Source organism: Gobius niger (genome assembly GCF_951799975.1).
Source record: "Gobius niger genome assembly, chromosome: 20".
Taxonomy (NCBI): Eukaryota; Metazoa; Chordata; class Actinopteri; order Gobiiformes; family Gobiidae; genus Gobius; species Gobius niger.
The window spans coordinates 21,538,179-21,557,991 of NC_136871.1; the positions used below are offsets into that span (position 1 = coordinate 21,538,179).

At 41.8% G+C, this 19,813-nt stretch overlaps 1 protein-coding gene across 1 annotated transcript in view; it reads right to left on the bottom strand.

Moving 5' to 3' along the window:
- Nucleotides 1-19,813, bottom strand: part of celsr2 (cadherin, EGF LAG seven-pass G-type receptor 2) — a 75,030-nt gene that overhangs the window by 34,172 nt on the left and 21,045 nt on the right. The window contains exons 2-3 of the mRNA XM_079578614.1: nt 14,156-14,854; nt 2,210-2,432 (exon numbers count right to left, since the gene is read on the bottom strand). Coding sequence (XP_079434740.1) covers nt 2,210-2,432; nt 14,156-14,854 — 922 coding nt within the window. The remainder of the gene's footprint in view (nt 1-2,209; nt 2,433-14,155; nt 14,855-19,813) is intronic.

Here is a 19,813-nt window from a genome sequence, read left to right on the forward strand (position 1 = left end):
ATATGTCTTCTTAAAATGTTTAGTTTTAATTAAGCTTATAAGTGCCGACCCCATGTTCACTTCAATGTACATTTACAAACCATAATCAATTATTAGGTCTAGATCACATTGACTTTTGATGCAAGTCCTTCCTGAGCTAAACAGATACAGATTTTTAACGATACAATCATCAGTTTTAAGCTTCACACAAAATTTGCCATGAAGAGTTTTTAAATACATAACACAGCAGCTTTGTACATTTGTTACAGACGTGTGTAGAATGAACCAAAATAAACAGAACACTTGGTAGGACGAAGTATGTCTAAAAAGAATTACTACGTCATTAATCTTACTTAATTCGAGATGAATCACAGGTATACACTGTAGTTCTTTCTGATATTGGTTCCAATAGTAATCTTGTGTTGTTTCTAATTATAAAGTTCAAAATTATTTACATTTTTATCACGCATTTGACTTGCGTAGGGGCAGGCATATTCTAGTCTATTGTAATTCCTGTTTGGTTCTGCTGTTTCCCTGTTTTTTAACCAAAATCTTTACCAAGTTCCCCAATTTCTGTTCCCCACAGGAACATTTGGATGCGGCCGCCTAGTGTGTTCTCGATGATTGAGTCCCACTGTCTTTGCATGTGTTCAGTATTCACAGCTCATCTGCGCTCCTCCCCCTTCCACAATCACACACCTCCAATGATCACCCGCATGCTGGAAAAGGCACTGGGCACTACAATATGTACAAACGCTGAGTCCAAGAAAGCGTTACAAATCACAGTAATTCTATAAATAAATGCGGGATAATGAGATAATATGATTTAACACCTATTCCTACAAAATACTTTTTTTTTAATGAGAAACAGCACCCCCAGCCCTTGCAGGGTTTTCTGAGCTTGTGGACTAGGATTTTATGATCCTAGGATAATGCAACATATGATTATAGCACTTAAAGGAACAGGCCACCGTTTTTCATACTGAGATATGCTCCTACCTGAGCTTAGACGAGTTGATACATACCTGTCTGGTCTTTGTGCGTGCCTGTGGAAGAGCGTGGTCGCTTCCAACTTCACCCCCGTTTGGAGCTATAGGAATACTTTAGGAGAGGCCAAATGCTAACAACATCTTTGGTCGTTTTGCGTGATTGAGCACACGCACAAAGACCAGACAGGTATGCATCAACTCAAGAACATATCTCAGTATGGAAAAATGGTGGCCTGTTCCTTTAAAGGGGCTTGATGCAAGTTAGTCATGTGCAGGATTTTAGAGGCAGTTGTGGTGAACAGGTCTGAGCTCATTCTGCAAATAAGGGACATGGCTTGAACATGTAGGGGGATGAAAATACTTGATTTTAACATTTTTAAACTCTGCATAGTCCATTTAAGTCTCTATCTCTCATGGTTCTGAAAAGAAAAGTCTGCAACATGAAACCTACAAAATACAATCTGAGCCTCAGATGTTTACAAACAGGTGACCGATTCTCACTGCAATTTTTCTCAGCTCCCCTGAAGCCTAGGAAGTTGCGGGAGGCCTCATTTAAAGGCTCTGATAGAGGTCTTTCCAATGAAAATCACTTATAGGCATTATCGGCAAACTCCAAGTGAAAAACTAAGGGCAAAGTCAGACTACTATACTTAACAAATTACAATTACTTAACAAATACTATATGAACAAAGCCTATAAGTATTGCTCTAAGGAGAAGACATTCACCAATCTTGTCTTACTGTCTTCAACTTTAACAACAAAAGGCTGAAATAATCCTGCCGCTGACTCAAAGAGACCGGTGACACTGACCGTCATGAGCCCAGGCGTTAGCGTCAGGCATTAGCATCCTCATGTTATGCAAGTCTCGGCCCCAAAAGCACAGCTGCTCCTCGGTGTTGGCTTTCACCTCACGACCTACTGTAGTCTCCAGATCTAGTGCCCACTTCAGAGCGGCACTAAATCTGACACTTATGGGCCTGAGCAGGTACTGACAGGGTTTAATGATGCCATTATCGCTTTTAAACCCATTACTGTTACATAAATGTCAGGTGAGAGCTGCTTCACTCGAGGTGGGAGTGAGTCTACGAATACATGCAGTGTGTTATGTAAGTTTTTAGGTTGATTTAAGTACTTCTATCATATAAAACATATACCACATTATGAAAGTGTGGATTACCAAATGTGTGAATACTCCCTGAGCACACAGAAAAGTAGGGGTGTGGGGGCAGTGGAGAGCTTACGTAAGAGAGAGGGTGAAGTGGAAGCGTTGCCGGAGTCCTTTGAAAGTCACGAAGGAGTGAGGAGGGAAGTTGCGCGTGGTCATCTCGCAGTAGGGCTTCTCGTACCCCCCAGGAGGACACTCGCACTTGAAGCCCCCCACCAGCAGGTTAACGCAGGTCCCGCCGTTTTTACAGACGCCCGAAGCGCAGCGGCCAGAGCGGGCAGACAGCTCACAGCGCTCTCCTGGAAAACAGAAAAGCAGAAAACAATTTACCATTGTACAATAGACGCCACTTAAGAGCCCCCTGATGTTTTGATCTTTAGACACTGCTCTATACACTGTAGCATTAACCTATTGTTTTCACAGAGGTTTTGAGAGTCATTAAAGCATATGGATCCAAATCAATCATTGTTTGTCGCCCCTTCATAGATGTTCTGATATTTTCAGGGCATGTATCACATGGCAGTAGTACACATAACACATATCCTGATTGTATAACAGACGAAATATGACCTGACGCATAACTGTGCAAACCGAAACTCCCTTGTGAAATAAAATAGCATTGTTGACATAGATTATCAAAGGAAATGTGATTTCTGAGTCAAAATGTTTTGTGCGATCTCACTCCAGTGTCACACCCATAGAGACGGTCCCTCAGGGGGAGACGAGGCAGACGACACCCGGCTGGAAACTCACTGAGGATATTCAGGGCAGTGTCTGAGGCTCTCTGGGAGTTTGGCCTCTGCATGTTTATAATACAGACAGTTTTTTTGTGTTAAAATTGTAGACCTGTAAAGATCGGCTATTTTTGAGACTCTGTATCAGCCCAGCCCCATATCTTGTTCTTGGGACAGTTTGGGAAGCGAGAGGCGAGATCACTGTCCCATGCAGGAGCAAGAATTTGTGTCAAGTCACTCAGACAGCAATTTGACCTCCACACTGAAAAACTGCAACTTTCTACCAAGAGCTGGTGTTGTTTATTTCTTAGCTTGTGACATAATCAAATCCGGCTCCACTGACAGAAATAACATGCCAGTGGTTTCTACAAATGTACAGTTTTGGAACTCGGTAAGGGACATGATTCCTCATATTTAGGGCTGGGTACCATTAAATGATACCACTCTGGTATCAGAAAAAAGTTTAGGTACTATCGGTATCGGAAAAAATTGAAGCATCGAAAGCAAGTACCAAAAAAAATCCTATATCTTTAGACCCACGTTTTGATGCTGTTGGTCCAGGGAAAGCAATAAAGGAAGTTATTTGATTTCCAAATGTTTTAGCCCAATGTTTGCCCCATTTTCCCCATTTTTTAAAACAAATTTTCCTATAATGTTTGCTCATTTTACCCTTTTTTTTCCAAAAATAATTTTTACACAATTTCTCCCCACACATTTTTCTCCCAAATTGTTCCAGGGTTTCAGGTTGTATAGATGAGAAATATTTTAGGCATCGCAAAAAGTATCGTTCAGGTATCGGTATCGAAAACCAAGCATTGTTAAAGGAATAGGCCACCGTTTTTACATACTGACATATGTTCTTACCTTAGCTTTGACGAGTTCTTTAGGACCTGTCTGGTCTTCACCCGTGCCTTCAATCAGGTAAACACAGCGCAGACGACGTTAGCATTTAGCCTCTCCCTCTCTCCACTATAGCTCCAAAACAGGTCAAGATAGAAGCTACCAAGCTCTTCCACGTTTTCATTTAAATATGGTTACGTGAAGTGTTCCACTACAAAGTATAATTACACAAAATTAAACAATGTGGATTTTCTAAGCGGATAAAAGGGGGGACTATATTGTAAGGCGTAATAACACCAGGAGTAGTTCAAAATCCACGCAGTAATCTTCACTTTACTGTGCGAATGCCATATTACTCCTGGTATTATTACGCCTTACAATATAGTTCCCCCTTTTATCCGCTTAGAAAATCCACATTGTGTAATTATACTTTGTAGTGGAACACTTCACGTAACCATATTTAAATGAAAACGTGGAAGAGCTTGGTAGCTTCTATATTGACCTGTTTTGGAGCTATAGTGGAGAGAGGGAGAGGCTAAATGCTAACGCCGTCTGCGCTGTGTTTACGTGACTGAAGGCACGGGGGAAGACCAGACAGGTCCTAAAGAACTCGTCAAAGCTAAGGTAAGAACATATCTCAGTATGTAAAAACGGTGGCCTATTCCTTTAAAGTACTGGTACGCAGCCCTAATCATATATTACCATGAAATACATTAGGCATGTTATTACATTTGTCGATTGTTTCCATCCTGTTACTTAGATGTAAAGTAAAACACAACTAAAAGTACTATAATACTTTCAACACTCTTAGGCAAACAGGCCAACACAGTCGGTGTCTTGATCACACAGCTTGAGCTTTTGATAACTGCATGTAACAATGAATCACTCATTAACTCTGCACTTGTTTGACCTCCTCCACCTCAGCGTCACAAAGGAACCCCCTTCACTGAACTGCTGACCCTTCAGGAACCACAGCTCAAACTTCTGTTAAAGATTTACAGATGCATCATTTATTGGCTCATTATTGCACTCGAGTGTTTTGGGATATGTGATAAACGTCTGTTTGCAGCAGGTGAAGGAACTGTCGGTGCAAATGAGTCTTAGCTGGACTCTGCATGTCAACACAAAAGAAACTGAGTGTGCAGCAAACAGGTAAAAACATTATAATCTCAACCAGCTGAAGTGCATACGGCGCTGCACTGTTCATCGCACTCAAATCAAGAATAACTAAAAGGCTTGCAATGAAAATGTCACAAAGATGCAATTATGTATCTATCCAACCCTGTAGATTAGACCTCAGTCTTCTGTCAGAATGTTAATGCTTCTAGACACGAGACAAACATAACACGCAAATCCAGTCGAAATCTCAACATTGCTCTGGACATTTGAGGCTGCGAGTAAACAGCGTACAGCCACAGACTAGAGACTAACAGGTGAGCAACAGAAGGGGAAGCCCTCAATCCAAATTTGACAGAAAATCCCAATCAATGAGTCAAACGAGCCTCCTACACTCTCCTTTGAGATTCCACCTCGAGGCCGACATTCTCTGTTTCCTGCCACAATACATCATTTATAGGAAATGTCACTAATTAGACCAACTATGGAGCGCACCCAAACATTTCTTGTGAGTCCGTTTCCAGTAAATTGCCAAAGACATCCCAGTAACTTTCCCTAAAGACTGGTTTGCTGCTTGTGTTTACAGGCTGCCAGGTGACGGCTTATAGCAACACAAAGGGTGGTTCTCCCCCGACGCCTCCGCACCGCTCTGGGAGAGTGAGAAATAGATCCACCTCCTTCGGCACAGACTGCAGTGTGTTCAAAGCAGGAGGTCAGGCACAGTTTGCAGCACGGGCAAAAACAAGCCGCCTCTCAGGATTATGAAATGGCATAATGAGATAGAGTGATCAATAGCAACACTGGGCAATTGACCTTCACATGCAGTTAGCGCAGATAGAAACGTCTCACTGGAGCAAAACTATGGTCGGGCTTAATTCCTGCGTGGTGCAACAAGCAGCATTCAAGTCAACTTTTTATGTGGAGGCTATTGTGTCTATTTTCCTAAATCGAAGCTGAATGGCAGAGCAACGCACAGGCAACCTCGCCCCCGGTTTATTCTGGGTGGAGTTGCAGATTCTCCCCGAGTCTAGGTTGGGTTTCCTCCGATTGCTTCAGATTCCGCTTTTCAACCCGAACATGCACAATAAGTTAACCTCTTACCCCCCTGCCTTAACCGAGCACATGTTCCCCAGCTTGGCTTTACCCAAATCTAAAAGCTTCTTAACTGGAGCTACAGTGTCACGTTTTGGTCACATCTTTTAAGCGATTTTGTCATTTTTTGTTGATTATTCATTGCTTTTTTCCATTGCTTTTTTGTCCTGTTTTCGCATCGTTTCTGTCACTGTTTTGTGGCTTTTTTCCTCGCGTTTTCGTCATTTTTTGCCACATTTTTGTCGCGTTCTCATCCTCCTTTTCGTTGCTATTTTGAAGCTTTTTGATTTGGGTAAAGCCAAACTGGAGAAAAAGTGCTCGGTTCAGGTGGTTGGTTTAAAGGTTATTCAATCAGTGAGGAACTCCTGACTCAAGAGCCGTAGAAGCCCCAGCAGGTCCAACACAAAGGTCAAGTTTCACTACAAAGACACTAGAGAAAACCTTATAAACAAAGCCTGGACATGAGAAATGACCTTCTGCCAGTTCATATCGGAAGAACCTGCAAATGAATGAAGAGAAAGAAGAATTCACTAAAAGATAAACAGGTTATTTATTATAGGGTTGATAAAACCTATACTCAAAAGGTAAAGGGTCGGAGTGGAAAATGAATAGGTGGGCTAAATACAAATGCTCTTTGTAACAGCGTTTGTCATTACAGTTCATTTACAGTATGTGATGACTCTAACGCAGACGGCTCGGTGCAAACTGAAGAGCTAAAACTTTGTTCCAAACACATCCTCGCACTGACTGGAAAGAAACTCACAAACTGAGAGAGAAATGACTAAAGAGACACCGATCCAGACGTTTTGTACTTAGTATGTCTGCTGCACATGCTGTGTTGTGATTCGGTCTGATTGCAAAGGCAGGGGAACATCTTGTCAGAGCCGAATGAGTCAGAGAAATCGCTCGCTCAAAGTCGATCTGACAGAAAATTCGGATGACGGCTGCTGCTATGGATTTTGATTTTCTCCCCGGCTACCATCTGGTAACGCCCACGGAACAGCAGTTTGACACTATACATGCACAAAGCTGTTACATTCACACCATCGGATTAAATACATTTCCATTCAGAATTATCAAAAGGCTTCTTCTTCTTCTTTTTGTCCTAACATATTGCAAAATCCACAGTATTTGGAATAACCTAGTACATAGAGGATTAAGGCAGCACAATTTATCGCAGATTCGCAATGAAAAGGAAATAACCATTTTAAAGGTTGCAATTAGCAAACCACAAATACACTTAAGGCTCATTTACTCACCTTATTCCGGAGCCTCGTGCATTTTCTCCAGTTCAGCTCTACCTAAATCTAAAAGCTTCACAACTGGAGAACAACAGCGTAATGCCTCAATTGAAAGCTAAGACCGAATTAAAAACAGATTGGAACTCTGGATGGAGATGGGAAACCTATATCTTCTCTTTAAAGCAGTACTAAGTAACTTGTTTACCTTAATAAATCCTTTTCGTAGTCCCTGTGAGGTTAATACAAGTGTTAATGGGATGATTGGGGGGTTTTCATCTCCCTCTGGCGTCTCTGACCAGAAAACCATGCTTGCAACTTGACAGCCACCGTGCTTGTTACAATGTTAGCTTAAAGTCTATTTTTACAACCATGGCTGTGTACGGAGATAGACAGAAACGGAAAGAAGTGAGCGGCCGTTCATATGTAGAGATGCTTCAAAAGTGACGACCACTCCTTGTTCACATAGTTGGAAAAACTATGTGAGAAAAACATTTCTGACCCTTGAAGGCGACTGTTGGACAAAGTGCAGGGTCTGAAACTGTGGCCTCATGTTGCCGATATTCATTGCATTCAATTGGAATTAGAAATAGACACATAGAGTGCTTTTTTTTGTCAATGAGGAAGTGGACAGTAAACAAAATCTTTTTTTATTATTATTATTATTTTGACCAGAGAGATCCACGTACACATATAGGCTAGGCCATCTACTTTGTTTTTTTTTCAAACGAGTGATCTGATGGTGAACAACATAGCTAATCGATCGCTAATTAGACGAAATTTACCCATTATATTAAACATCAACACCGTTTTGAAACTTTTCACTGTGATTTCAAGACGAATTTAAATGATTTAAAAAAGTGGCGGTGTCCGTGTCAGGCTAATCCCAGGTCCTGTCGTCCCCCTGTCCCCTATGGTCCGCTATGGTCCGCTCCTGCCTACGGAGCCGCCGTCCTGACTCTTCCCTCGCTTTCAAGATATTGACAACATAAATATTTGCTTTTGGCCTCTAGGTGCACGAGTTACTTAGTACTGCGTTAAACTTCTTACCCCTCTGCACTCCATGTTCAGAACTCTTCAAAGACAAGTTTTGAGTTTAAACTGTAAAATCAACTTGCCCTGTAGTTTAGATCTCCAAAGTTCAGAATTGTGTGAACATGTTAAAAATGTGCACGGTGAACTGCATCTGAAAAGTCTGCATATTGAATGGTGCAGACCTTTTTTCAGTAAGTTGTAGATTTAGCGAAACCAACTGCAACGTACCTTTTAGGCTGTTGTATGAATAGAAGTTATAATTGAAGCCCATTAGCCAGGTGGCCTTAACTCATAACATGAACCACTAATAACAGGGAAGTGGGAGCAACGTTACGCTTGATTAGTTTGATTGACATGAACACAGTACCCGTCAGTTTTTAAACCGTTTGAACTCCGATCAATCCGAGCCGAGTTTAACATGTCTCCACGCCCTCACACACCTCATGAACAGCATGTGGGTCCGAGCCTCCTGCCAACACTGATTAATGCAGCTTTTGGTCAAACTCGGGGGAAATACGCCCAGTTCATCCCACGCTCACGTACCATCGGAGCGGACTCGGAACGCTAAAAGCACCTGCAGCGCCCGCACTCCCACATCTCCACACCGGGAAGCAGAGTGCCACTCAACAACGGCTTGAGCCCACACACTCCGAGGCTGACACTATTTCAAGCTCAAAAACACAAGGGCATAAATGAAGGAGGAAACCTTTTAATGTTTGATGGAATAATAGAAGACGCCATGGCTGACTGAGTATTGTTTTATTCCATTTGGAGTCAGGTGAGAGCTGAAAATACAATGTAATGGCCGTGCGTCGTTGGATATTTGTAATGGATGATTTGCAAAAGGGCAAAGAAGACAGAAAACAGGGCAGAACTTTTAACACTGTCTAAGGGCAGGAGGATATGACCTTGAACTAGGGCAGTTATGGGAAAACATATTTATTCCTGCAATAGGAATTTGATCTGCCATTTATGATTCGGTGCCTATTTTATGTGTAGAGGTAGAGCTGCACAAAAAAAAAAGTCCTGATTATTATAATATATTATAATTAATTATCATTTCAACAGTATGTTAAGAAAAATGTTCCTTCTTGCTGATTGACTTTTTATTGTGAGACAGAGTTGACATGAAGATTTTAAAGGGACTATACAGAGTTTAAAAATGTTAAAATTATGTATTTTCCTCCCCGTGCATGTTCCAGCAATGTCCTATGGTGTAAAATGAGATCAGACCTATTCACCACAACTGGGAGTATAAAAATGACCAACTTGCATCTAGTCCAATGGCTGCTTGTGGCAGAGATTCACGACGACGACGCTCGGGGCCGACATTGTTGTAGTACCTCCATATAGTGGTGGCAGACAAGCTAGTTTTACATTGCAAAGCATTGGACTTTAGATGTTCTAAACAACTGTAAAGCCTGGTGCCTATTTTTTTTTAAAACTTGCTACAGCTAGATATTGCTCCTGTGATGACGATGGGTTAGTCACAAATAAAGGGACCAGGCTGGTTTCTGTAAGAAAAATTGTAGAAATCTCATATGCTAATGAAGGCCGGACTGCTAGCATTGGAACTACACGTCACGCAAAGGCCGAGTCTACAGTGAAGATCCCGCCCTTATGCCCTTTTTGGGAACATACTTCGTCAGAGCTGGGGAGGGGGAGTCTGTAAATCCGCCATGATTTCCACCTTGAACGTGGTCATTGTGGTAAACGGGGAGGAGTGAGGAGTGACGGTCTATTAATAATATGTCTATGATCTAGTCCCTTAAAGCATGAATAAAGGTGTGGGGCACAATTTAAGCCTCTGCTAGTGGGAGGTATCGCGGCACTAACCACCGATCTGTGACCCTTCACCCCGTACGCTTCAATATGCGGTCCCCCATGAAAAAGGTTTCGACGCCCCTGACCTAAACATAACTGAAACTGAACCTTTGCACAGTTTTAAGTTGCTGTATGTTTTTGTAACTGGCTGTTTGTAAAAACTGTTATATGAACAAACTGATAAACATAACATAAAATACTAACAGGCACTTCAGAACATGTTTTTGAGGGTTAGCGGCTTAATCTTCTAAGAATCCATGGGGACCGGGATATGTTTTTTTTTTTGCAGAGAACATTATTTTACTAAAATGCGCTATTTGCAACAATTTAACATTTAAATGTAATTTATTTGGAGTCTTTATCTTAAAGCCTTTTAAGACAACAGGTGTTATAATAGACTTATCAGCCAAGTCATTATGACCACCTGATGTGTTTCCCTTCTGTGCAAATCTGATATGCAAACACATGGCACTCTGTGTATCATTCCATCAGTTTTCTATTCAACTTCGCAGATAGACGGAGAACATATGAATGAAACAATGGGGGCCAGGAACACCTAAACACTTCCCTCAATCAAAGCTAGGGTTAGAACTGAACTGAACTGCACTAAACAAAGGCGTCAGGACTGACCACAAGACAAACACTAAACCAGATCTAACACAGACCCATATTAGACAATTGGTGAATATTAATCTATGTCATTATAATATTATCACTTTTTGATGTGATGGCCTTTTTTAAACCCACTTTTTCCACAAAACTCTTCTTGTTTGACCTGCTACAAACTGTTTACTCACCAAAACAGCAGTAAACATGCTTGACACAAACGCATGATCATTGGCAACTTATGCAGTGCTTCAAAGGCGAGATAAAACTCTATTCCCCATTAAAAAGTCAGAAGTTGACCCACTTAACCTCTTTACAAAAAGAGGGCCAACCGCCCTAATATTCATACTGCATACATTAGCATATTTGCCCCGGTTCATCTTTAAACCCCTCTCCAACTTCCCCCTTGCCTCTTATCTCATAAAGCAACTGAATAGACAGTCTTCGGCCCTTTGAGGATCATTTCTGGAGCAAAGGCGGAATAACAAACAGATTATTCATCAATATTGGAGAAAAACAAGTGTCTATATATTGTGCTTTCTTAGGTATTTCCAAGACAAGGCCAGCTCACAGCCAGGGGACACTTTCCATCTGTGGTCATCTATAATTTATCATCTCATACTATTCTTCCTCACGGCCAAACTGAGACTGCTGCATTGTTCTCCGTGAGAGCAAACTTCTCCCTGATGATGCCGGCCTCAAAAATAGATAGAAACGGATATGGGGTCGCAGCATTACAGCTTTGAAATGATCCTGCAGAGCGGAGGTGGTAATAGCCACAGGTAACGCTTTGTTATTTAAAGCACATGCGACACAAATGTACACGCTGGGAGGACAATATTATGTTTTTCTTGTATGTATTTCATAGGTAATAAGATATTAGTAATAGGGACAGATGAGACCAACTTGCATTGACAGAGAAATTACGGTTTATCAAGTTATTATAGTGAAAATCAGCTCATGTCTGATTTACGTCTTCTTTTATTTTCATTTAGTTTTTTTTAATCATCTATTTGCAATTTATTCTCCAAAGTTGGGAGGTTGGGCTGTCTTTGTACAAAGCTTGTGTACATATAGTAATTAGACGGACCAAGCTAGGGATGCACCGATCCGATACTGGTATCAAATATCAGAGGCGATACTGAAATATCTGATACTGAACAGTTACCAATTTTGGCTCTCACCGCCTTAAAGCAGTACTCATGCCCCTAGAGGCCATAAGCGCCACTGCAGGTGTTGCAGCATGTTGTGTTTTTTTTCTCATTAATTGTCCATGAGAGTAAATACTACGCTGACAGAAAAGACAAAGGAAGAGAGGGATGTTGCACAGCCAATTACACAATGGAGATTAAAAAAATTCGCTCAAATTTGGCTGTAAATACTGTTTAAGTGGGGCTAGCCCACAGTTAGCTTTGCCCGTTAGCCTGTTAGCTTCTTCATCATGATTCTATTAGTGTGTATAGGTGGCTCCGACCCATAGGCAGCAAAGTTTCAATTGTGGTTTTCTGGCGGAGACACAGGGGGAGATGAAAGACCCCCCAATCATCCCATTAACACTTGTATTACCCCCACAGGGACAATGAAAAAGATTTATTAAGGTAAAAAAGTTACTTAGTTCTTCTTTATAAACACAACTCTCACCGAATAAACCTCAGTGAAGTATTTATATGTATTTTGAAGGGCAAAACCTGATCGCTGCACAATATGCCGCAGCTAGCATGCTAATGCTAACAGCAACTAGTCAAGCCTGGGACAGAAATGGTGGATCACCTAAAGTAGTCAAATAAATAACTGCTGGAGCGCCAAGTGTTTGTTGTTGGTTATTAGTTCATGAAATGCTGTTAAAAAACAGCTGATCAGATAAGTTGTAATGATCAGATCACTTTATGTGAGTTGCTTATATTAATGTAAAATAGCCTGTCCCAAGGATAGTGTCGAAAAGTCCAGTGATCCTTGTAAAATGTTTTTCCATTAGTTTATTAATAGATTTCACTTTTTCACACAGAGAAGGCAACTTTTAAGAAAGTCTATTGGTATCGGTAAATATCGGCAGATACTCAAACCCCCAGTATCGGTATCAGAAGCAAAAAAGCTGTTTTAGCAATATATTTTAATACGAGGAGGAAATGGGGAGTGCTTTAACTATAGTCTAATTCTCGACAAAGCTTTTAAATCTTTTACATTATTTACATGCTAAACAAAATGCAAAGTTGTATTTCTTGTGAATGCAATTAATATTTAAATACTGCCTTCCAGTAAATAGAGTCCTGCTTTGAGGTGGTGCCAACTGAACTTCTGAAATCAAGTAAAAGCAATGCCGCTGTCTTTATGTTTGCATTGGAGACGGCGGATCAATAACTCATCACTCAGTCTTTGTTTGTGACGGTCATCTGCACACGGGGCATTTATAAAGAGACGGGCTGCTCTATTGAGTGCTGAGCGGGCATGAGCGAACGGGACAGATGTGGACATTATAGCTCCCCAAGGATCCTTCAAAATCACTTCTCTGAGTCACACTGCTGTCACTGAGCCAGGCAGGCTCCAAAGACTGAAGGTAAAGTCATCCAGGCAGAGATAGTGTGCTCTCAATAGACAAATATCCATGTATTATGGGGAAAACAGATCAATAATGTGAAGGATATTAATACAGTGTTGATCTGCAGTGGAAAGAAAACAGTACAATGTTGCTCAGATCCAAACACATGCTCACAATAAAGCAGACATTTCAATTCGCTCGAGGAATGGATTGAGTCATTTCCTCGTCAAAAGCCACGGGCCAAACCTCTCCAAATAAAACAGACTTCTACAAATACTAGTGTTGTACAGAAGTGCTAAACAGGGATCTGAAGGATATGCCAACATTAGAGCTTAACCATATGTTCTTGGCCCTTGTTGGAGGATCTGACAATTATCTGAGAGAACTTAATAACAGGTGTAATAGAGGTTTCTGCCTCTCATAAACGCTAAAAGGCCACAGCACAAACTCATTCGTATCAGATTTGTGTCACTAAATATGTACAATAGGTTCCCCTCTGGGGCCAAGACACCACTGAAAAAGAGATTCTTAATCTCAGTGGGAGTTTCCTGGTTAAATAAAGGTCAAATAAATAACAATATGCACAGTTTCTAATGATAAATCAGTTGCAACACACGACAAAATTGCATTTTCGTGAGTTGACCTGTTCCTCCGGTTTGTCACACCAGTCCAAAACTTTCCAATTACTGCAGGTGTGAGATGTGCAGTGATATTTCTCCTAATCATCATCATCCAGGGGATGTGCGGATGCTGAGGGGCCGGGTTTGGCTCTATTGGCTCGTAGGTCATTGGTATTGTCTGCACAATGGACTAAAAGTAAAAGGCCATATCAATGTAAGCATCACCTTAGAAACAACAGTTCTCAATTCTGTTACCTCAACCAATCCTCAATGAAAACCTGTACAGACTAAGAAAAAGCCAAACATCCAAAGCAATGAATAAGTAATGAAACTATTAGACAAGACCAGCCTTCAGAGAAAGTCAACTGTCTGTTGTCCTACCTGTGTAGTCGTCATGGCACTCGCAGGTGAAGCCCCCCTCCCGGCTGCGGCACGCCCCGTGAGGTCCACAGGGTTTGGAGTAGCACAGGTCGATCTCTATCTCACAGTAGTCCCCAGTGAAGCCGGCGGGACAGCGGCAGCGCAGGCCGTTGATGGGGTGAATGGGCCTGAAGAGGATGGTGTCAGACGAAACGAAGGGGGCCAGGCTGTCGAACTTGAGCACCGACACGCACTTCATGTAGTTCTCACAGGGCTCGCGCAGGCAGATGTTGTCGTCAAACGGGAGCACTTCCTGAGAGGAGATCTGGGCCAAGAGACTGCGGTTCAGGTACAGCCTTTCGTGGAGCTCCTCGGATCCGAAGAACTCTGCTCCTCCAACTGTCAGCCCCCTGTCGCCCGGGTGCATCGTCCCGACCGAGCGCAGGGGCCCCTCCTCTGGGACAGGCACCGCCACAGACAGACTCACGTTGAGGATTCGAGCGCTGACGTCCGTGTCGTCCTGAATATTAAAGATGACCACGTCTTCGGGAGCCGCAGACAGGACACGGGCCACGCCATCCAAAAACTGAGCGAGCAGCAGGGACAGGAAGTGCTCCTGAGAGGTGTTGGCCAGTCGGAGGGTGATGGAGTTGGACAGCATTTCGTCTGTGATGATGGTGACCTGGAGCAGGCACTGGGCGGACACCGAATGGACCCCATCTGAAGGACAGGGAAATGGTTGTAAGGATTTAAAAGGTCAATTGTTACTTCTGTTTATGAGGGGAGAAAATTAGACGAGAAACAAACAAAATAAGTCCAATAAGAATAAGAATAACGGTTAAAATAATGAGCTGTCTTAGAGCGGATTAAACTTAAACATAACTAAAGATTGAATTTACTTTTGACAAAACCCCTTCACACTGTGTATGTAAACAGACAGACATGGCGAACAGTCCCCCCCATAGCAGTGTTGTCTGTCGAGTACAATATATAATAAAGGACTGAAAGGCATGACACCCTACACAGTGCAGAGATGACACTTTGATGGACACTAATTTCTGGCTCATTGGAGTGTCACAATCACGAGCCAGTTCAGAACTCAGACTTTTGCCAAGAACAAGTGTATGCTTCTCTCTGTTCGCTCCAAGTTTAAAATCCTCAATTTCACGCCTTTATTCAAACGCGCTCTCATTCTCTTCTTTGTCCGGAAGAAGAAACGCTGCTTCATTATACATGCCATCTTTAAAGCCGGGGGTCTCGTTCAACAACAACACATTCCTGCGCTCAGCAAATCTCTGCCCTTTTATCTGCAGCTCAAACCGGATCCTGTCCATGTTTCTGGTTTTAGATGTTTCATTATTTGGAGATGAATGTGAACACAAGACGACGCCCGCACAAAACACTGTAGGTACCACCCAGATACTGCAGTCGGCTCCCACTGTCGGCTAATGGAAGCGGAGAACACCTCTGTAGATTTAAGTGTTTTCATAATTATCAAAAGATACAGCATCAGAAAGTCACATTTCACTATCCAAAATAATCTCTGAGATTGTTGTGAAAATGGCAAGAGTTCAACTGCAAAAAGCAACTGAAAATTCTATGGCGGTAACTATAGTAACTGGTGAACTGCAGATTTTTTGCCTTGGTTTTTTTGGCTAATATCTCAGTCATTACAGGGAGAACCCCAAACAAACTAATGTCTAATTATTTCCTCATAAAGGCTTCCAAAACATGAGCGTGATGTGTTTTTTTTAAATCTTTATTTGAATTGGGACAGTGCACCTTAATCAACATGTGTTGTTTCAACGTGTAAATGTGCCGAAGTTAGCCATATAGGCTTAATGTTGGTCAGTAGAAAGGACTTTCTGCCATAAAGATAATGTGGCAGGTTTGTGAATCCAATCACTATCAAATGCTGATGAAGAAAAACATTTGACAATTATCTTTTTTGCAGATTTGTTACAAAAACTGTATTTCTCCCATTGACTTGCACTGGCACATCCACCTGACATTAAGACATCATCACATTCTGAAACATGAACGCCACTTATTAAGTTCATTCAATCAACTGATGAAAAAGACAATAGTGTTTTGGACATTCCTTCATGTGACCTGTAGGACACATGATAAAACTGTTGACTTAAGTAGAGATGCACCGAGCCGATATTGGTATCGGCTACAAATATTCGATACTGAACCCGATACCAGTTTTTAAGGCTCTCACCACCTTAAAACACAACTTTCACCTCAGTGAACCTCAGTGCTGTACCTCATTTTGAAGGGCAGAACCTGAAGAATTCAATTGCAAATGTATTTTTGATCGCTACACAAAATGCCGCAGCTAGCAACAGCATGCTAAAGCTAGTGGGAGCATGCTTATGCTAACAGCAACTAATCAAGCCTGGGACAGAAATGATGATTGGATCACCTAAACAAAATAAAATCAGCCACTTCTGGAGCGGCCAAGTGTTTGTTTATTAGTTTATGAAATGCTGTTAAAGAAGAGCCGATCAGATAACTTGTAAGCTCATTATATTAATGTAAAATGGTCTGTCCCAAGGATAGTGTCGAAAAGTCCAGTGATCCTTGTAAAATGTTTTTCCATTAGTTTATTAATAGATATAAGTGACAGGATAAGATAAAACTTTATTTATCTCAAACTTAAGAATAGAGGACCATTCACTTTTTCACTCAGACAAAGCAACTTTAAAGAAAATCTATTGGCATCGGTCAATATCAGATATTGGCAGATACTCACACCCCCAGTATTGGTATCGGTGTTGGAAGCAAAAAAGCTGGATCGGTGCATCTCTTCTAAACAGTTACAATTATTCGCAATATAGAAAAATCCAATAGTAACGTTTGAGCCAGTATTGTTCATTCATTAACACTGCAAAAGCACTTCCCACTGTTACAACAGTGTAGATTTACTAAGCCCCACTTTCCAAATCTTCACAGTCACTTGGTTAAAGTATCCTTCACTCGAGGTCACGGCTTGTTCGCTCACTAATCTCACCTCTGGACTACAGCAGGTTTCCTCTCCACTACCGCGAAAATAAAGTGCCCTCTATCAAATCAAAAGTGTCAAGAAAACAGGCCTGGCCCTCTCCCTCCTCACACCTCAATGGGACGCTTTGTTTGGGCAGCCTGGACGTCGGCCAGAGGGAACGCAACCTATGAGCCCAACTCTCACTAACAAACAGCACTGCCCTAAAGTTACCAGATCCCTGTTTTGGCAGCGAGAGGCTTTGAACTGTGTGTGCCAGAGCAGAGGAGTGGGGCGCGGGAGTGGGAGGAGGAGGAAGAGGGACAGAGAAGCATGTTGGACACGGCTTTAGTCCTGCTGCCTTCACTCAAGAGCTCCCTGCGCTGTGATGATAGCAGCTGACCCCAGTGGAGAAACTAAAGGACACAGAGAGGGCGCCTTAAGAACACCAGCATGGACTGGTCAACACTAAATCTATAAAGGCAAGAAATATACAGATTAGGGCTTCTGATTTAACCACAATTGAAAGAGTCGGAAGTAACGAATCAAGCACTGAAACGGAGCAGGCAGATTTTGTATGTGTGTGTCAATCTTTATGCAAAAACCTCTTAGTCACAAGAACCCAGCCTTCTGTGCAATGACAGTAGCATACAAACGCAGACCAACTACAGGAGAGAGAGAGTCAGTGATCCTTTAATTTGCACTGAGCTGCAAACCCCCAGACACCTGTGCACACAACACGGAGCAGATGTAACAGAGTGCAGAGGACAAGTTACAACTGTGTTACTGTCAACTAAATCATGTGGTGGCTCTGTGGTTGGCTTTACTTTGTGTGAATATTGACTCAGTGGGGCTGGCCACAGACACAAATCATTGCTTCTCTCTCAACAGTATAAAACATGATGTGGTTTGTACACACCGGGCTTCCTTCCTGGACTTAAAGAATCTGGATATCACCGCTCCGTATAGCTTTCTAGTCAACAACGATTTAGCCAGTCAATAATGTAATGCAAACTTCTGCAAGTGCCAACAACCTTAAAGACATTTTCTTTAAGGTTGTTGGCCCTTCAGCTTTATTGGACAGGACAGTGCAGGGAGAGACATTCAGCAAATGGACTCACACCCATAATTGCTGAGGCCAGAACAGTTCTGTGAACATACTAAGCACCAAACAGGTGACATCACACATAACTTAGATAATTTAAGTCGAGACACTGCAGGTGAATAGGGAAAAAATGTATATTTACAGATATCAATTTGAAACTGTTGCTGTCGATCACTGGCATAAATGTAAGAAAAAAATACATTGCAAGTTTTCTGTCATTTTATCTTTTCATATAAGAACAAGGTGTTTTATGCCAAAAAATGCCCCAAAATTTCCCATCTTTTCGGCGACAAAATCTGAATAATGGATAGAGCTACATTCAAATGCATGGTTTCATTTTATTGATGAATGAGTTACCAATACTTTTTCACAGGGGATTTTGGATTTCTTGTTTAGTTTTAAAATAAGTAAAAAAATAATTTTCGACTTATTTTTTGACATTCAAAACTCAATAAATGGGGCTTAGGGATTAAATAATAAAAAATCCCTCTGAAAAAATCTTCCAAATATTTTTCAGTCCAAGGCTGGAAAATGTGAAGTCTTTAGGTCCGACTGACGTGGACATAGTGTCGCCACAATGACAGAAAAATGTGTTTTGAGAAAAAGGCCCTTGAAATTGCATTCTCCCATATAAGTCTATGGGGGAACATTGAATCAGCGCAATATTTAAACATGTTATTGTGAAGATTAGGCATATTTTCGGTTTCCGGGTGAAAGCTTATATGTTCAGAGACCAATTTGGCCCAAAACCTGAAAACTGAAAAAATTGAGTTTTGCCTGTAGTGTCTCCTCTTAAGAAATGCATCGTCATTGATGGATATTTTTCACTGTTGCCCGACAGTAACAGTCACCATTTTTAGCCCTAGTCGTCTTTGCTGACAATATTTCCTTGTACCTACTATGACGATCATCACAATTGCGGGGGAGGCACCCATTAGATTAGCAAGTCCAGAAATGTGGTCTTTTGTGGCATATTTGTGTTAGGCTAGACTCTGAAATCCAATTTAACCAACAGTTGCCTGTTTTTTTCTTGTGGGAGAATCACTTCCTCTGGCTCTATTCAGCTGATATAATACATGATACTCTCGCTGCCACAACAGTAGCCCTCAGTGCACGGAGGCTCTTAAAGGTTAGGCCGCGTAGAAGGGCAGACATCGCCTTAATTATGTCCTCTGCCAATTCTACATTCTTGGATGGGAGCGTTGGCCGCGCTCCAGACAGAGACGCAGCGCTGGGAAACTGAGCGCGAGGAGAATCCAGACTCAAAGGGACCAGACCATCCTTTTAAAGAGGTCATTCTCCACGGACTGATACTGCCCAGGGGGACACAGGACGTTTCCAAGGCCAAAAACAGAGAGGGCGAAGAGGGATCGCTCGTTACAAGACTATAGAGCCAGATTTAGAGTAGGACACTGATTCTAATACAAACTCTGCTCTGGGCTTCAGTGAGCCAGGAAAACTCCCAGTCAGTGTTGCTGCGTGTGCAGTAAAAAAACAGAAATCAACAAATACTTATTACAATAAAATAAAAACACAACTAGGTCAAGCATAATAGAAATTGAAATTGAAGCTAAATATTTTTAAAAGC